Source organism: Fulvia fulva, chromosome 4 (assembly GCF_020509005.1).
Source record: "Fulvia fulva chromosome 4, complete sequence".
NCBI lineage: Eukaryota > Fungi > Ascomycota > Dothideomycetes > Mycosphaerellales > Mycosphaerellaceae > Fulvia > Fulvia fulva.
In genome coordinates this window covers 2,680,472-2,698,972 of record NC_063015.1, presented here as the reverse complement: position 1 = coordinate 2,698,972, position 18,501 = coordinate 2,680,472, and the positions used below count along the sequence as shown (strand labels likewise).

General features: G+C 54.2%; 6 protein-coding genes across 6 annotated transcripts; 3 read left to right on the top strand and 3 right to left on the bottom strand.

The window, feature by feature from the left end:
* Nucleotides 1-216: 216 nt before the first annotated feature.
* On the top strand, nt 217-2,647 carry CLAFUR5_04566 (Transcriptional activator somA; the record flags this gene model as incomplete). Its single annotated transcript, XM_047903714.1, has 3 exons — nt 217-785; nt 850-2,176; nt 2,228-2,647. 3 exons carry the CDS (start codon nt 217-219, stop codon nt 2,645-2,647), a joined length of 2,316 nt encoding a protein of 771 aa, XP_047761014.1.
* A 3,532-nt stretch (nt 2,648-6,179) lies between these two features.
* CLAFUR5_04565 (uncharacterized protein) lies at nt 6,180-7,068 on the bottom strand (the record flags this gene model as incomplete). Its single annotated transcript, XM_047903713.1, has 2 exons — nt 6,180-6,889; nt 6,948-7,068. 2 exons carry the CDS (start codon nt 7,066-7,068, stop codon nt 6,180-6,182), a joined length of 831 nt encoding a protein of 276 aa, XP_047761012.1.
* Nucleotides 7,069-7,362: 294 nt separating this feature from the next.
* On the bottom strand, nt 7,363-8,892 carry CLAFUR5_04564 (uncharacterized protein; the record flags this gene model as incomplete). The annotated part of the gene is made up of 1 exon (XM_047903712.1): nt 7,363-8,892. One exon carries the CDS (start codon nt 8,890-8,892, stop codon nt 7,363-7,365), a length of 1,530 nt encoding a protein of 509 aa, XP_047760437.1.
* Nucleotides 8,893-9,585: 693 nt separating this feature from the next.
* On the top strand, nt 9,586-11,399 carry CLAFUR5_04563 (Beta-glucosidase 1B; the record flags this gene model as incomplete). The annotated part of the gene is made up of 6 exons (XM_047903711.1): nt 9,586-9,641; nt 9,697-10,451; nt 10,531-10,614; nt 10,671-11,052; nt 11,112-11,132; nt 11,285-11,399. 6 exons carry the CDS (start codon nt 9,586-9,588, stop codon nt 11,397-11,399), a joined length of 1,413 nt encoding a protein of 470 aa, XP_047761010.1.
* A 1,818-nt stretch (nt 11,400-13,217) lies between these two features.
* On the bottom strand, nt 13,218-13,454 carry CLAFUR5_20037 (uncharacterized protein; the record flags this gene model as incomplete). Its single annotated transcript, XM_059462891.1, has 1 exon — nt 13,218-13,454. One exon carries the CDS (start codon nt 13,452-13,454, stop codon nt 13,218-13,220), a length of 237 nt encoding a protein of 78 aa, XP_059318971.1.
* A 1,320-nt stretch (nt 13,455-14,774) lies between these two features.
* Nucleotides 14,775-16,023, top strand: CLAFUR5_04562 (uncharacterized protein; the record flags this gene model as incomplete). Its single annotated transcript, XM_047903710.1, has 2 exons — nt 14,775-15,234; nt 15,290-16,023. 2 exons carry the CDS (start codon nt 14,775-14,777, stop codon nt 16,021-16,023), a joined length of 1,194 nt encoding a protein of 397 aa, XP_047761011.1.
* Nucleotides 16,024-18,501: the final 2,478 nt, after the last annotated feature.

The window sequence follows — 18,501 nt, the reverse complement described above, 5'->3', positions numbered from 1 at the left end:
CCCTGCCCGGCGTCTTGTGCACCGGGTACGCGGACTCGTCACGACGATAAACAATCTCGCGCGGAACCATCTGCACCCAACCGCGACACCGCCGTCGACTCGACGCCCCGCCTCCACACAACACCACACCCTTAACACCGTCCGCCGCACACACGTCGCCCACGCCGTCGATCGCGACCACGACTCCCGCGACGTCCTCGGACTGGCCGCTGCAGCATGAGCCAGCAGCAGCAGATGGCCATGCAGCCTCAGATGGGCGCTGGCGGCCCTGTCAACGCGCCGACACCGACCAATAACGCTGAAAAGGACCCGGTCAAGCAACTCAACACCGCCATATACGACTACCTGCTGTGTCGTGAAAAGTATGAAGCTGCTCGCGCCGTGAAAGACGCATTCAGCGGTGAGATGCAGGATCTTGGCGATCAGATCAAGCAGTCTCCAAACCAGCGCCAAGCCAATGGTGTCGATGGCATGGACATTGATAGCAAGGACCATACATCGAACCTGCATCCTGGTATTGCCAAACGTCCAGCTGGTTTGCCTGCGCCTCCGCCACTGTCAACTGAAGACGGTCCATTCTTGCAAGACTGGTTCACCATGTTCTGGGACTTGTTTAGCGCGAATCGACAGCGCGGCAGACCGAACACCATTAACTATGTTGGCCAGCAACGTGCAGCGCAAAAAATGCGGACTGGTCTTATGGGCATGGATCCGAATGCAGCACAACGAGGTTACATGATGAACAACGGCCAGGATTTGCGACAGCAAGTCATGAAGAACGGAATGTGAGTGTCGCAAGCATCTGCGTGTGGTCTCATACTAGACGTTCAATCACTGACCATGCACTAGGGCCGGCAACCCGCAAGCGCAAGCGCAACTAGCAAAGATGAGACAGATGCAAGGGCCGAACCCCGGCCAGCAGGGCGAAGCCATGCAAAGACAAGGCTCGCAGGTGGACATGAACGCTGCTCGCTCCAACTCGCCAAACACTGGCGGCGACGCCCCTTCGCCGAAGAGGCAAAGAATCGAGGGCAGCATGAGCCAAGCACGACCTGGCCAACCAGGCCAGATGCCAGGCGGCAACCAGGTGGGTTCCCCATCCAACATCCCCACCTCCCACGATGTCATTTCTGCACACACACGCGAGCTGTTGCGAGAGCGCAATATCGATCCCAACAGCATTTCCCAAGAAACGCTTCAGAAGATGTCCGCGCAGCCTACTAACATACAAGCAAAGTCTGTGGAGGTTTACTCGCAAGCGATGCAGCAGCAAATGCAGGGTCTTATGCAAAGAACCGGTTCTAACATGAACGTCTCAAAGGGCATGCCTCCTAACCCACAAATGGGTCCCGGTGGCGCACAGTCGAGTCCGATGAACCAGCAGTCCATGGACAATCAGAACGACTTTTATCAACAGCAACAACAGCAGCGAATGAACATGCCACAGAACGGCGCAGCTGTCACGGCCGCCGGTCCACAAGGCGCGAACAATGGCAATCACGCCCTCCAGGATTACCAGATGCAGTTGATGCTGCTCGAGCAACAGAACAAGAAACGACTACTTATGGCAAGACAGGAGCAGGACAGCATGTCGCATCCGCCTGGAGTCCCTGGCCCCAATGGTGGCCAGTTCGCTCCCGGCATGTCGCCACAGGGCAGCAGAACCGGTGATCCATCGCCTAACCCGAACGATATGCAACGCGGTACGCCGAACGTGAAGAAGATGGGCGGCTCTCCCAATGGCGACATGAATGCTCGCGGGTCACCAACACCCAACATGATGGACCCTGCCATGAATCCTGCAATGAGGGCGCAAGTGGTGATGGGACCAAACGGACAACAAATGATGAGGCCACCATCATCACATCCGATTGCCCAAATGTCACCGGCTCAGATTGAGATGATGCGCCAAAGCGGGCAGATGATGCCAAACGGCCCTCAATACCCAGGTCCTCAAGGTCCCGGCGGACAGATGATGCCAGGTCAGCAGCCCGGCCAACCTGGGCAGCCACCGAGCATGACGCCGCGCCAGGGCCATATGCCACCCCCTCCAGCTCCGGCCGCCGGGCCTGGTGGCACGAATCCAAGTAGTCCCGCACAACAACCTGCACCGCCTACACCTAACCAAGCTAACAAGGCCAAACCAGGCGCTAAGAAGGAAGCAGCAAATAAAAAGGTTCGTAGACAGTCGCTACACGTATCGTCCAGCACTGACACTGAATCACAGGCCGCTCCCAACAAGAAGGGTCAAGCTGGTGGCAACGACAACGCAGATGCAAATGCTCCGCCTACGCCTACGCCACAAGCGCCACAAACGCCGCAGAACGCTGCTTCATTCAACCAAAATAAGAATATGGCGATGGCTAACGGGGTGCCTGGCGCTGGTCAGCCACCAAACACCGGACAGCCAGGAGCACCTCCTGTACAACAGCCTGGGACGGATATGAACGGCCAACCATTCGGCAACCTCGGTGGCAACGACGACGGCTTTGGTCCCATGGACTTTGCGAGTCTCGATACTGGCGATGTGCTTGATAACTTCGACTTCGACAGCTTCCTGAATAGCAACGGCGACAACGACCTTGGAGGCTTCGATGCCAACTTTGCTTTCGGCGATGGTCAGGAGCTCGACATCGGTGGTAACTAGCGACGGCCACCGGCTCAGGAATAATTCGTCAACACCCCGTCCGGCGTCGGCCTCTATGGCCTGGCTCATGAGATATGTCCAGCGGACCTCACGCATGCTGCAGATCATGTACCGGAGGATCGCTGGAGCATTTCTACTGGACGCTTGGGCCTCTCCATGCTGTGCTCGTCGGACGACAATCTTGCCTGTTGTCAACGGGACCACGCTCGCCCTTGTGGCTGTGTATTCAGCATGGTGCCTCCCTGGCATTGGCAACTATCGCCTTGACAGGTCGACATCGACCCCGCGAGGAGTCCGAGCTACAGCTTCCGATTATGTTGGGGAGACATCGCAGCTTGGAAAGCGACTTGAGAGCACGCCTCAACAACAATTATGGCGCATACTTGACCGACAATTAGCAGCGTGCCTCCCCGCAGATGGAACGGGCATCGCCCATCGTTCGCCTTCACCCATCTCTACTGACCTCTTCTTCGACTATCGATACCCAACCAGCAAGCGCAGCGCATTCGTTTCCCAAAATTGTTTTCCTCACCCACTACCAAGTCACCGCTATCGGGCCGCATGCGCAGGAAAGATCGGAACGCGCGCACAAATATTTTTGTTCTTACCAGTATCGCTCAAGTCTTGTTCGTAATCATGGGATCCGCCATCTAATCGACAGCGGACAACCGGCGCTACAATCACTGTGAAACGAGGAGTTTTGAAGGATATCTTTTGGATGGGTTTTGGAGAGTGGCAGCATGTGCGCTACTGCTTGACTCGTCTTTGTGATTGAAACGGACGGAGTGCGTGAGCTGGCGGCTTTTGCGTGTAGTGCATATTGAGGACGTAAGGTTCATAGATAGTGAAGTATGCGAGACTGAGGTTTCGAGGTTCAGGCTGCTTTTGGCAGTTCGTTGTTGTAAATCGCAGATTCTGAAGTTATGGTGGTGAGGATGCTTAGCTGAATTGCAGTAGGTGATGCATCACGAACTACTGTTGCGAGTATTCTCGGGTGCGGCAGTGATTGGGATCATCACTGTTGCTAACTTCTGGAATCTGGTCGAAGGGGGACCACCCAACGAGGAATAGCATACACGACAGCACAGGACTGTGCTCGAGACTGGAACAATGACATCGATAGGTGAACGCATATTACAAAACTTTCAACTACTGCGCCATCATACACCTAGCGTGAACAACGCACGTCTCGCGACAAGAGCGACACCATTGCACTATCCACTACCCCTGATACAGAGAGCACGCAGACGAAGCCGACGGCGCCATTCTCCATGGTGCTTGCAAGGATGATAGGGGCTATGATCTTTATGGCTCCTCCGCAACACCAGACACCTAAATGAGTCGGACTCCTTCCCATGTGCCGTGGGGTCAAACCCGAGCGCTATCGACACCAAAGCGCCTTGAGGAAAATGATACCGCTACACTCACTTCTTCCGGCGATGTGTTCCCTCACAAATCTTGGCTTGTGTCGACGGTACTACGACGAGGCGACGGTCATCTACTCCCAAAATAGGACAATATATACAACCAAAGTCCGAGACCTGGCGCCGGAGACCAAGGAACACAACAAAATGGCAAAAAGAAGACCCCAGGTATGAACCCAAGGGAAGAAGAGAAAGCATGAATACCTCGTATCGGACTTATGGTTGCCAGTAATACACAACTTCTGAATTGATGTAATATGATAGAATCACCACAAGCATTCGAACTGAGCTGTGCACACGCCGAAGGTACAGCTTGCGCCACGGATGCAGTTTCTGCTTCTGTGGTGAGATGACTAGTGGTTGAGGTGATTATATGCCCTTGCACGGAGACGGCAAGGGAGGGGAAGTGAGGCGTGTTGTGAAGTGAGAGTCTGTGTGAATGAAAGGGGCTCGGGACGATGTCTTTCTTTTATCCCGACGTGAGTGGAGTTATCTCATGTTCGCCAGCCTGTTCCCCTTATTGAAGCTGAGACGGTGGCGAGTATTAAGGTAGGCCAGATAGTGGGGTGGATATAGTGTCATTGACACTGTCTCAAACAAGCTGGCCTGTGTGCATGACATGGGGAATGGACAATTCCATTAAGATGAAGGATCTGTGATGGCTTCTTTGGAACAGGCAGCCGCTGAAAAGGATTAGAGGTGGGCCTTGTTACAGTCATAACTCCAGGCCGCCAACCGTCAAATTCAGATTTGATCTGAGAATCGTATAGGTCAACGGACGGACCCACCTGCATCAAACCCCGGGTCTCTCGACAGAAGAGTTGCCCTCCACTCTGCGGACAAACGATCACACTCCAAGCGAACCTCGATATCTTGAGTGGGCCTCAATTGTGCTTTCTGTAGCGACCTAGAAATAGCCCCCTTTGTGCATGCCATGACCCCTCCGCCCCAACCCTCTGCCTCACACCGACCGACCGAACCACCCCTCCTCCCACTTCTCCATCTACCTATCACTATGGCCTCTTCCACATCTCCCCAAGCCCTGGAACATGCTGTAGGAGTGTCGCAAGGTAGATCATCACATACCGAATAAGAAGCCTATCAGTATCCCTCTGCGAATGTTGGAAGCATTCCCCAGTGGTCCTCCCAAACACAGAGGCTATATTCAAGATGCCCGGAGGCACTTGAGCTCGCTCGTCATCCGACCTCCCGCTGACGTTCTGGGTTTCGACGACAAGCGGGTGATAGGCACCTTTGGAGTTCAGTTTGAGGTCTAGTCGCACGTAGTCGCCCGCTTCATAGCCACTCAATCCCGTGAATCGCAGAGTGACAGTCTTCTGGGAATTGAAGCGATTTCGACCAAGCCTTCGGGACATCTGCTTCATGAATTCTTGTGACGTGTAGTGATGCGTGATGTTGAGGTAGTATTTCTTCCCCGGAAGAATCGCTGTGTTGCTCTCTTGTAGATGTGATGTGCTTCGTCGTATACTTGCTTCGAGGCCTGGAGTAAGTTGTGTCGTGGATAGTGCTCCTGTATATTGAGAAGATCGAGATCTTGTGGTGCATTGTCGCCAAAGGTGTATTCGTATATCATAATTCGAAGCTCTGGTGGTAGCTCGAGGAGTCGGAAGGGCGTTATGCTGTCCATGATAGGCGGGACGTTGGTAGTGTATGGCGACCGTCCTCTGCTGGTAGTGCACCTACGCAAAATGGTCGGTGTCTTGCGAAGAGACCCAGTAGTCACGACTAATCACGCTGAAGGTCACAGTGTTGTTGTTCTGATCATGCAGATCTCGATGAGTGCGGCAGCAAGTGAGCTACCAGGCTCGAAAATCTTATAGTGCGTGAGGGCCGAAACTTCCTTCGAGACGGCTGCGAGTATGAGCCCGTGAATACAAGCTGGTGAGAAAATTCTGTAGAAGTGACTGCGATCACCACGGAAACTCTCTAGCTCACCGAAGCCTGGTGTTTCCTTACTTACACGCCCGTGAACGCCATCTATGCCATGCTGCTCTTGAATCATTCCTTGCTCGCTCCATCGCGCTATGCATCAGCGCTCGCTAACCCGCATCATCATCATCATCACCATCATTACGCAGATTCAACCCTCAGAGGTCCAGCTTCGGCCGCTTGTTAAGCTGACCCTCTGGCACGTCTGTCATAGGCTCATCTTCACGGCCGCCAATTTCTGTCACCTCCCACCGGATGGTCTTCGTGCCATCTCTTGAAGTGTAACCACCCGTCCGATGCCTGATCTTACCAAGCCGACTGTTCTGTATCATATCTTCAAAGTATGGCATGCCGCGGTTCTGCACGTTGTGCGGGGGTTGGTTGACCGCGCGTAGAACCGTCTGGTGAGGGACCGGCGATCGTACGATTCGTCGCGGTGCGCCTACACCACCGGCAGAAGCCTCGTTGGTCGTGATGTGGTCTTCTCTGTTGATGCTTCCTCCTGCTCTGGTGCTCTCTCCGCTGACAACGGACTCTTCGTCTGTGTCCGCATCAGGCAGTATCTTCAACTTCTCCAATCGTTCCAGACTTTCGCTGAAGAGAGAGCCCAGCGTCACGTCCAGGTAGCCGTCCGGATTCGTTGATGTGTAGTCGTGGTGTACGGCTTCGTTCCATTGGGTCAGGTGGCTGCCGCAGTAACCGCAGAATTGGCGGCGTGTTGGAGGGATGTTCGGGTCATTAGATGGGGTGTGGAAGGTGCGCTTGATGGAGCTGTGCGACTCGTCTTCGTAGTAGCTCTCGGTCTGGCTGAAGAACCAGTCCAGCGGGACTCTCAGCCAAGCTGTGGTTGGTGCTGCTTGGACTCTACCTGCACTGCAGGTCAGGATCAGCGTGACCATCATTAAACACTGGTGTTTCTGGCTTACGACTGTAGGCAGTGTTGTCCCAGAACACTTGAACGAGGGATGTCGCGTCGCCCGGAATTGCAATGTTGTATTTGTTCCGTTCGCACGCGCAGGCTCCATAGATGTGGTGGAGGTCTGCCATACTGTCGTCTCTAGTATCGTGTAGCAGTTGAGACGATGTTACTGTTACCACATCATCGCGAAAAGTAGTCACGTCGGCGCAACGAAGGCACAGTGCATGATGTCTGAAGTTTCGGGAAAAGTCCAGAAGCTCAAGCTGGCTGTGATGTCAGCGACACGTGAGAAGTGGTACATGTACGTACAGTGAGGGCAGGTTTAGACGAGACATCATGTTCAGTGAATACAGATGTCGCTATAGACAACAATCTTCTGCTATGCAAACACAGTCGTTCAATGGCATAGACATACTCGAAGCTCATGCGTAGAATCCAAGCACCTTGTTGGCCCTGTCCATGACCTTCTTCTGACCCTCAGTCAAATCTGGCTCGGAATTGTCCCATTCCTTCAAACCGAAGGCTCTCATTCCTTCAACTGGATTCACCTTCTCGACGTCCTGCACACCAGGACGGCCCAGATGTTCCGACTCACCCTTGCCGCCTCCGAAGTCTGGACTGGGTGTGCCTTCCAGAAAAGCCTGACGCTGGCGAGCCACAAACTCAGCGTTGGATACTGTCAACGGGCAGGCTGGAATATACATGACGCTGGAATCGCCCTTGCCAGCGTGCACGGAGTCAACAGCGTGGATTGTGTCGCAATGCCAGCTGACGTAGTCGCCAGGGTTGACTCTCGGCACGTGAACCATTGAGCTGGGAAGGTTTAAATGTGGATGAAGCTGAGGACGAAGTTCCTGTCCATGACCTGGAGTCGCGCCCTGTAGCCACGCATCTGGGGAACGTTGGATTTCCCAGTTCTGTGGCGCGAGGAAGGCTTCTTCATACGTCTCTGCCGTAGGGTCTTGCGCTGGCTGCTTCGGCGAGAAGAATGGTCGTAAGAGAAAGTACGCAGTCGCGCGGCTCAGCAATGGGTTAACAAGTAAGGTGCCTTCGAATGGACCAGTGTTGCTCAGAGATAGCCAGCCTTGGAACATTCGGAACATACTGCAGGCGCCCACGCCATTGTACAAGTCGCTGACTACAGGCAGGCGACAGCTTGATTCCCAGGGGTCGTAAGACTCCCACTGGCCGTTGCAGATTGATTCGTAGACCTTACCTTTCCCATAACCATCGGGCTCCCACCTTTCGCATGATCCACCGTCCACGTGCGGCCCCAATGCAAACTGGGCATCGCCGGGCATGCGCATTCTCAGTCTGTCGGCATAGATCATAGGGTGACTCGAGGAGATGAGGGCACTTGGGTCTTTCGAATGCCAGAACTCCATCAGAAAGCGCTGTGCTTTGATCAAATTTGGGTGCGACCGAGCGTTGATTTGTGACGGCGACCAGTACAGTTCATATACCTGTGGGTTATCGGCTGGGAATGCTTTGGTGTGTGGATTTGCCTCCAGGTACGCTCTGAGCTCTGTCTTCATGTTCAGCGCCTCTTGCTCCGGGACCACGTTTCTGATGACAGCTACACCCCGCTTTCTGTGTTCCGCCTTGAACTCCTCGCCGGCATTGTCGATGTCCTTAAAGTCGATCTGAGGCACGATATCGGGCCCCCTTTGAGCGATCAGCGGGATCTCTTCGCGCAGTGAAGCGAGCAGCCGATTCCAGGAATCGTAGAGTGCATCTTCTTTACCGGCTATGAGTTGTGCTTTGAGATCTGCAAAGCGTGGATCAAGCTCTGTGAACTGTATCCCCGAGAGTGACGCGAAGGCATCGGATATGTCTCCTTGCCGTTTTTGAGCACTGGCGTTTGCTGCATTGCGGGCTTGTTGTTGTTGTTTGGAAGGGGTTTGAAGTACGCGCCGACCTGCTCGTAGGCTGGGCCGTAAGACTGTTGCCATCTTTGTTTGCTGGAGGCTATTCTGTTGTCAGCTGTGAGTGTTCAGTAGATGGACTCCCATGAACCAGAGTTCAGAAGACGACCACTCTTTTGAGCGGTGCATCCTCCACTCTGTCCTACGTGAAGATACAGGCATGTTGCGGTGGTGTCGTCGGCATTTGAAGGACTTGACGAAAAGCTGTCGGCGGAGCTGCACACAAAGGGCTGGCTGCCGCCCGTCGTTGTCGGACTGCCTCTTTTGGGTCGGCTTTCTATTGAGAAGGGAGGGAGGAGAAACAGCAGGGCCCTTCTTTCCCTTCCGGACACGTCCACGTCCACGTCCACCTCCACCGCGACTCTTTGGTGGCGTCTGCCTCTTCTCGCTGCAGCGGCAACGCGGTCCTGCGGACCGACAGGACGACGAACGACCACTGTGCCGTCTGACAATACATGATGCAGGATATATTGCTGGTGCCGCAGTGCCGCACGATCCCTGGTCGCACGCGGGTCAATATACAATGCCGACCACTCTAAGTCAACGTCACTTACCACCGCGCATTCTTGGTGTGCGGCGCGGACTACTCCGTGTCGCTTGTGGTAGGTTGCGTGGAGTCTCTGGGTGAGCATTATCCCTCTCTCTGTACAAAAAGACTGTCTTGCGACGAATCTATTGCTGTGCAGAAGTGTTTCGAGCATTGAATTAAATCAGGCCGCCATGTCTTCTGCACTCCAACTCGACAGACATTTCCTGTGGGGTTTCGCGACGGCAAGGTGACGATCCTTACCATATGGACGAGACGTCCAGACTGGCTGACAGGAACTGCAGCTACCAAATTGAAGGCGCTGCACAAGAAGATGGACGCGGAGACTCGATCTGGGACACCTTCTGCCGCCAATCTGGGAAGATCGCAGACAAGTCCAGCGGCGATGTAGCGTGCGACAGCTACCATCGCTACAAAGAAGATGTAGCCCTCCTCAAGCAACTCGGGGCAAAAGCGTATCGTTTCAGCATCTCGTGGTCTCGCGTCAGACCTCTGGGCGGACGCAATGATCCCGACAACGAGAAAGGCCTGCAGTACTACGAGCATCTCGTGGACGAGCTGCTTGCGAACGGTATCACTCCGATGCTCACGCTCTTTCACTGGGATTTGCCTCAAGCCCTGTACGATCGTTACGGCGGTTTCCTCAACAAAGATGAGTATGTCCTAGACTATGTGAGCTACTCTAGACTCATCTTCGAGCGACTTGGTCCCAAGGTGAGATACTGGATTACCTACAACGAGCCCTGGTGTTCTTCAATCTTGGGCTATGCAGATGGGTACTTCGCTCCAGGTCACAAGAGTAGCACTGAGCCTTGGCTCGTAGGTCACAACATCCTGATCTCCCACGCCGCTGCTGTGAAGGTGTATAGGGAGGAGTTCAAGGAGCAGCAGAAAGGCATCATCGGCATCACACTCAACGGGGACTGGGTGGAACCGTGGGATCCAGCTGACCCTCGAGATGTGCAAGCCTGCCAACGCAAGCTCGAATTCACGATCGGCTGGTTTGCGGACCCCATCTATAAAGGCGACTACCCTGCTAGTGAGTGCGATCAATAAGAGGATGGCTGGCGAAACATAAGCCGTTGGTTCGCTGTAGCAACGCTGATACGTCGTCGTAGGTATGAGACAGCAGCTCGGGGAGCGTCTTCCAGAGTTCAGTGCCGACGAGCAAGCGCTTCTGCACGGCTCGAATGACTTCTATGGTGCAGCAATACAACCAGGTTGTTATGACCTTGACATCTTGCTAATGGTTGGTCAGGGATGAACCACTACACTGCAGACTACATTCGCGATATCCAGGATATCCCCGCGGAAGCAAACTCTAACGGTAACGTGGAGATTCTGAAAGTGAACAAGGCTGGAGACACAATCGGACCGGAGACACAAAGCGTCTGGCTCCGACCGTACCCAGTCGGGTTCAGAAAACTGATGAGGTGGATCTCTGATCGGTATGGCAAGCCAATCATTTATGTGACGGAGAATGGAACGAGTCTGAAGGGCGAGAACGACTTGCCAGTGGAGCAGCTGCTGGAAGACGATTTTCGCGCGGAGTACTTTCGCAATTATATTACAGAGCTTGCAAAGGCACAGAACCTTGACGGCGTCGATGTGAGAGGCTACATGGCTTGGTCATTGCTCGAGTACGTCCCAGAACAAACCCCGTGTTCCTGCTTTAGTATACCAGCTGACCAGACGCTAGTAACTTCGAGTGGGCGGAAGGGTACGTTAATGGTCCATGCAAGGCACCGAGCAGTTCTGCAGACTCGCCATGGCGGTTTGGAGAGGCGCGTGATACAGTGCATGCACTTGTGATGTTGTCACTGGCAGCTCGCGGACCTTATGATTGCAGAGCTAATCGTCTTCTTTATGCAGGTACGAGACACGATTTGGAGTGACGTACGTCGACTACACGGGTGGGCAAAAACGTTACCCCAAGAAGAGCGCTCGAGTCATTGGAGAAGTATTCTCGTCTCTCTGTCAGAGTTGAACGAGAGGGACCATAAGCCGTTGCATGTATGCATAGACTATTGTCCGATTCCTGCCGCAATGTAAGCGCTTTGGCCTAAGTGCTTGTCCTGGTGTTCTGACAGGGATGTCTTCGGTGCAGCAGCTGCCATCTCTGCACAAGGCTTATTAGTGAGCTGTGTTTCATGGTGTGGTCGGCCGCGCACTCGGGCCACCATGGAGATACTTCATCTGTGGGTCGAGCAATAGTATTGCACATATGAGCTTGTAGAGCATTGAGAAGTACCCCTGCAGCATGGCGGAATCCATGCTGACCACGGCGATCTAGCCATAAGCTATGTTGGGAGTGAGTGTGTTTCAAGTTCGCACCAACACCCGGGCTGCTCAAGACCAGATGAGGGTATACAGCATTGTTGAGCACTCTCGGCGTTGTGGTAAAGGATGGACGCATATGCAGTCTGCACTCAGGCCCAACCTACCAGAATCGTGAGCGGCGCACTTGACCTGACGCCGGTGCCACTGTGATCGATATGTCCGATCATTCGGACATCGGAATGGCCTTCGAGCGATGCTCCAGCCACTTCGACAGCATCAGATGATGCATCCACCGACGGCGACAATGAGGTGAGGTGTAATGGCCCGGGTACTTCCAGGCTGATCTCGATACCCAGGATGACCTTACACCCAGATAATCAACAGCCATACCTTGCGACGATCCGATCGTGGATCCATGCTAGCCGTGGCTTCACGCTGGTGTCTCGCGTTGTGGTTCAAATGCCCAGAAGGGTGTTCCGAAACACATCTGCAAGAGGCACCGCTGAGGGCCGCGAAGTCAAGCCATCGATCTCTCAATAGCAAACTATGATCTCTGGAATATTGCGAGGACAACTATGCAAACGCCAGATAATGTCATCTTGTCTGCCGTTGCGACAGTAGCGCTATCTCGTATGCAAGCCATGCCGCTACGAGTCATGGCTTGGTCGGTGGTGTAGTGAGGGACTAGAGTGCGGAGGTACCGAGAGTTCGTTGTTGCATCATTCAACTTGCATGCATTTGCAGCTACAATCACCGCATTGCAGCACTAATCTACAAGCAGGTTGTGTAGAATGCCCTTTGGGGGATGAAGGAGGGTGGGAGAGTTGACGTGCCGGTGCTTCCCCGTGCCTTCTGGACCTGCGCAGGTGTCGTACTTCGGACCAATGCACTGACCAAGCATTGTCTCTGAGCGTCATCCATCGGTCGCCATCGATGAGGGGAGGGAACAGACAGCGGGGGCTGGAGGCTGGGGCACGAGGGTGATAGTACAGCGTGACGGCGGGCTGCAGCGAGTGTGCTTGCGTCGACAGAGTGATGGTCCGCCAGGGATGCATGTGTGCCGTAGACCAGCAATGGGTTGTTGTGTCGTTTCAGATCCATGGATGAGCTGACGATTTGGGCGATGCCTGGAGCGTGAAACACCGTGACAAGTACTTGGTTGACGCTTCACTAGTCAGGTCACAAGCACATTGTGGAGCTGGGTGAGTGAGGGCGTGGGCGGAGTGCGGCCGTCGTCGGGACGTGGTGGACATGGCAGGTGGGATTCGATTGGAGCGTGTAGCGAAGCGGTGCCTCGGGCTCGCGCAGCAGCAAGACGCAAGTGGTGTAGCCAACATTGAAGCTTTGTCGAGCGACTGCCCTAAAACACATCAAAGTCAAGACGGGAGCGATTGAGACGAAACTCTGCGCTCGGGATGCCGTCGGCGAGATCGGCTATAAGGTGGAGCAGCAAGGTTCTCCGCCGGCGGGTTATCCGGTTCCATGGGTCGCGTCGCTCTTTTTCACCTCTAGGCTCTCGCCTTCCTCAACGCCAGCCCACGCCAGCCCGCTTCTTCCTTCTGCGCGCGCGCGTTGCCATGGCTGATTTCCAGGCACCGCCGTACCATGGAAAGCACCCTCCATGTATGTACCGACACTCGGCCATGTCTCCTGTTGTGACGTCTCTCCGACCACCAAGCGAGGTCCATGTGGCCGCCACGCTGCCCGCGAGCCCTGCGCAAATTAACAGCAATCTGGAGCACAATAGCAATATATGACGCATAGTAGCACCGAGCAGAGTACGGCCTCGATCGGGCAGGCCGTTGTGCCCATCAAACCGTCGCTAGGTTTGAGCAACAACATGAAGCCGACTTGGCAGGTCATCGTTGACGTCGTCGCGCTGCTCATCCTTGCGGCCGCTGCCATTTCACACTTTGAAGGCGCCCGGGCAGGTTCAATGTTGGCGAGGCCTGCCGTCAACTAACTCCTCTCGGAAAAGACGCTCGGCCGGCAGCTGCTTGCATAAGCTACTCTCGATGCGGCATCAAAACAACCCGGTTGTTATGCAGCACCACCTCATTCGCACAAGCTCTCGTCGCCCTTTCCTCGCCGTGGCCCGTCAGTGCATGGCCACACGGCGCCGTCGCCGCGTCTAGGAAAGCCTTGCTGGCCGAGCTTGACTGGAGATTGGTGTGCGGTGCATGGGTCAGCCTGTTCAGAAGCTGCTCGAGCGACAACTCTCGAGCATGACAGTATCACACCGGGAAGACAACCTCAAGCTTCCAGTCTGGAGCATTATCAGGAGCCGGTATAGCCACGGGTACTCCCCTCGGGTGTCGCATCTTGTGTGACATGTCAGGAATAGCGTTCCTGTCCATCTGGATCTAGCTGTGGCTGTCTGGTGCTTCGCTCCGGCTAAAAGCGCCTCCACGTGGACTAGAGTGGTGGTGTCTTTCGGATCCGCGGTGAGATAACTCATCGGTCCCTCTGCATACGATGCCACTAACGCCTCCAGGACCTTGTCTCTGGCGATCGGAATTGCCAGGCACTCGGAAAACAGCTCCCAAACATTCGTAGCTGCACCTCCCGCCGACGGGCGGGCTCGAGTAGGCCGCATTCCATGTCATAGGTCGATCAAAGTGCCAACCATCTTGGGGTCCTGCAGGGACCGCAGCCCTTGTCCCTGTCGAGCTACTACCGCACTGCTGCAGTTTGCACGAGCCTGCGTCAAGGCTGTCGGGCATCGAGCTTGCTCCAAAGTCTGTCACTGCACCGGTCAATTCGCCGGTGTCTACCGGAGGTCATTGCGCACCATAGTCGCAACTAAGTTATTAGCATCAACATATCACGCCTTCGCCCGCTCCTCGCGTCTCTCACTGAAACAAAGAGCGCTATCAATGCTTCTTGAAAAGCTCCATTGCCTCCGCATGAAATTGCTATTTCTCTCCTCACGCACCGAGAGCTAGTGACAACCTCCTACCTCTACACTTCAGCAATACACACTTCGCCGGAACCACTGCACGGCGGCCTCCACTAACGACTATTCCTTAGACGACTACCCAACAACCGATCACCAGAACTATCTCCTCAAGAATCATTGCCCATGACGTGCGTTCTTCCAACAACACCGTGGCACCATTTCAACGACCATCTCCCATGGTTATCGATGGGTTCCGACGCCGGTCCATCGCCTGACATGGGCAAGTCGTCGCTATCACAAGGCTACGTGTCCCCAAACTCAGACACCCGGAAATCATCGACCAGCTCAGGGAAGAAGCGAGCATCGAGAGCCGGGACGCGCAGCGTGACTACGCTGTCGTCCGCGCAGCTTGAACGGAAACGCGCCAATGATCGCGAGGCTCAACGCGCTATCCGACAACGAACCAAAGACCACATCGATCATCTCGAACGCAGCATAAACGATCTCCGTGGTAGTCACGAGGCCAATGAGAAGATCGTTCATGTGACCCAACAGCGCAACCGAGAACTAGAAGAAGAAAACGCATACCTTCGCAGCAAGCTCAACGAGGCAGGCTTCAACGTTAACCTACAACCGACAGAACGTACGTTGTAAACTGCCCAGCTCGTAACAGGACATCACACTGATTCGTTTAGTAGACCAACGACCAATAGAATCTACTCTCCTCTCAATTCCGTCTACATCGCCGGGCACCACAGGATCCAGCATACCTCGTCCTGGCTCAACCTCAACCCCCAGTAATCATTCAGTAACAGCACAGCCGAGCGCTTCGCGTCACGGCTCATGGCAGCACCAGACCGCCGGTTTCGTCAGCAACGCCATGGGCTTGCCGGGTGTAGGCGCGGTAGCGAATCCACCTAGCTTGACGACTTGGAGATCACACGACGCTGCCCAAGACCCATTGTCAGCCCAGTCTGCGTCGCCATACCATGATCAGCGGGTGGAGTGGCCCAGCAATGCCGCGCCTTACTCCCAGTATGTAAGCCAGGAACAGCAACGACCGCAGTATGAGACCGCGCCATCACAGCAGACTGGGTACCAGCCATCAACGTACCACACTGGGCTCACCCCGCAAAGCGAATATCCTCCAAACATCTCGGTGTCGTCCGGACCAAGTGCGTACCAGGTTCAACCCCAAGCGACCTTCTCGCAACCGACATCTTTCCAAATCACACCGATGCAGGTGCCCGCCGGCGGTGCAGACTACACGTCGCCACACGGGCAAATGCAGCCCCCGCCGCTGGCGGCTACCTCATTTCAGTCGGCTCATGGTGAGCAAACGTACGGAGCGCAGCAAGAAACCACTTCGATGCAATACAGAGACGAGGGTGCCAGCCGATCCTACTCGCTAGGCCATTACCCGACTGCCTAGTCTTCGTAGTCATGCGGAGCATGCATCGACTTCCATCATGACTTGGGTGCGTGATGCCCAACCGAGTCAGTGCCCGCAGCTGTGGAGAGCACCATGACAGCATATCAGCTTGGAGCTGTCGATTTAAGCATTGGAATGAGGGCATCCGCTAGTACTGGAACGTCCGTTGCGAAGGGCGCTACGAAAGGTACGAAAGTCTGAAAAAGACCGAGATTGGGACGGTGTTTCACTCAGCTCATCCGAGCCCGCGACCCTTGGACACATACCACAATGCTCTGCCCGCAATCACACCGACAGACTATTGACCCAGGTGTGCTGCCAACTTCCAGCCTGCTCGATGCTGCAGGTCGTCCAGTTCGCCACAATCACGCAGCCGAGGAACAAAGTCAATTGACGCCAGCTATCCCAGCCTCGAAGGTAGTAGACGACTCGCTGCGCATCGGACTCGGCTGTACTCGTCCCGGCTGAGTGTTTGGCCAGTACGGACCGCCGGGTTTGCGGGGACACCACAGCAGGTCTGGTGCCGAACTCAATTCACTGCTTGGTTCCTCCGCTTTTGTACGCTGCACTTGCAATGGCGTATCTGGTCGCTCGCTCTTGACACCAACGACGAGCGCAACGACGACAGTCCGTGCATGGCAACGGCCGTTGAACACGATGAGGATGCTTTCACGCTCACACGACAGAGCTACTGGGAATGGCGCTTGTGGTTTACTGCTTTGAGGAGTTCACGGGAGGAAGACGGTACTCACCACAGAACCCGCCCCACGGCGGGGATACCCAGGAATGTAATAATCACTACCATGCGACACCACTGTACAATAGTATACCCCCAGCGTGTCTTATCTGCGTTTGCAGGACTGATCGTACTGTAGCAAGTGTACCAACACCACCGTTATCTTTTGTCAGCCACATCATTCAAACGTGTTCAGCCTCCGACTATCACAACCACGATGATGTACGAGGCCGCGCGAACTGTACGCAATGGGCGACCTAAAATCAACCACGCTTGCGCACACCGGCTCATCAAACTCCAGCTCGTCGAAACGCCGAAGTTAATAAGCTATCGCACCATCGGAGACTGCTCCATAGAGTCGGAGCTGCCATGTCGGAGCATGATCCGGCACCGAACCTCTCATTTTACCGCCATCTCGAGTGCTCGTATCTCACTGCGAGCACCGGCAGAGTCCAGCAGGAGCGCACAGTCTCTGGTAATCGCAACTGACGGCGCATCGTTGACGACAAATACATTGCTAATCAAGGTGCTCTTCGATCGCCAGGCTGGCGTTAGACAACGCGCTGATCTTTGGAGATTCCGCGGGCGGTGCAGAAGCTGCAGCAGCCTATCTCACTCAGTCATCTCCTCCTCCTCCGAGGCTGTGTTTGATTTAGCGGCAAATTACACCTCCGTTGGCACTTGAACTTCACCCCCGCTCTACTAATCAGCCACGCCACTTGCTATTTACCAAACCACGGGTAGCTGTTCGCCAAACCCGAAACCAGGCTAGAGATAGTAACGGAGACGGACATTCACCCCGATCGGCAATTGATTAGACATTTATTAGCAATTGATTCAGAAACTTCATTACGTAATTTTTCTTAATCTCCCTCTACGTTTCCGCGTTTTCGCGACTTCGATGACGCGTCGCGCCTAACCTTAATTCTAACTCTCTTACCAGGAACACTCACTTTTTAGAGCCTAGTAATGGTATTACTAATACTAACTTATAGGTATAACGTGCTTCACCACCGAGCGGGCTACACTACCGAGCGGGCCACTTTTGCTAAGAACTGTACCACTTCTACAGATACAGCTATACAACTACCATTATAGCGTGTATTGTCTTCAAAAATAATGTGGAGGGATATGCATTTGCTGCTGTTGGGCAGGCCATAGCCTACCAGCAGGAAGTGCCAATCCCAAAGTCCTATAAGGAGGCAGTGGGAGACCCCAATTGGGGACATATGTGGAAAGAGGCAATCCAGAAAGAACTTATTGCCTTAGGAAGCAACAACACCTTGGATCCAGTTGTACCGCCAAGGGGTGCAAACCTGGTTACATCTAAGTGGGTTTTTGATGTGAAAAGAATGATCAGTAGAGCCATTGAAAAGTTCAAGGCAAGACTGGTTACAAGAGGGTTTTCACAGAAATATGGTGTTGACTTTGAAGAGACCTTTGCACCTACTGTTAGGTATGATACCCTTAGGGTCTTCATGGCTGTAGTATGTGAGAGAGATCTTGAGATGCACTAGGTGGATGTGAACAATGCTTTCACCGAAAGCAGCCTTCTTGAAGACATCTACACGATCCCACCCCTAGGTGTTGAAATTCCACCAAATATGGTCTTCAAGGTCCTTAGAAGCCTGTATAGACTGAAGCAAACAGCTAGAGATTAGAACAAGCTCTATGTTACCAAGCTAGAACAGATTGGATCTACCTAGTCCCAGGTGGATCTATGCCTACTCATCCACAGAGGA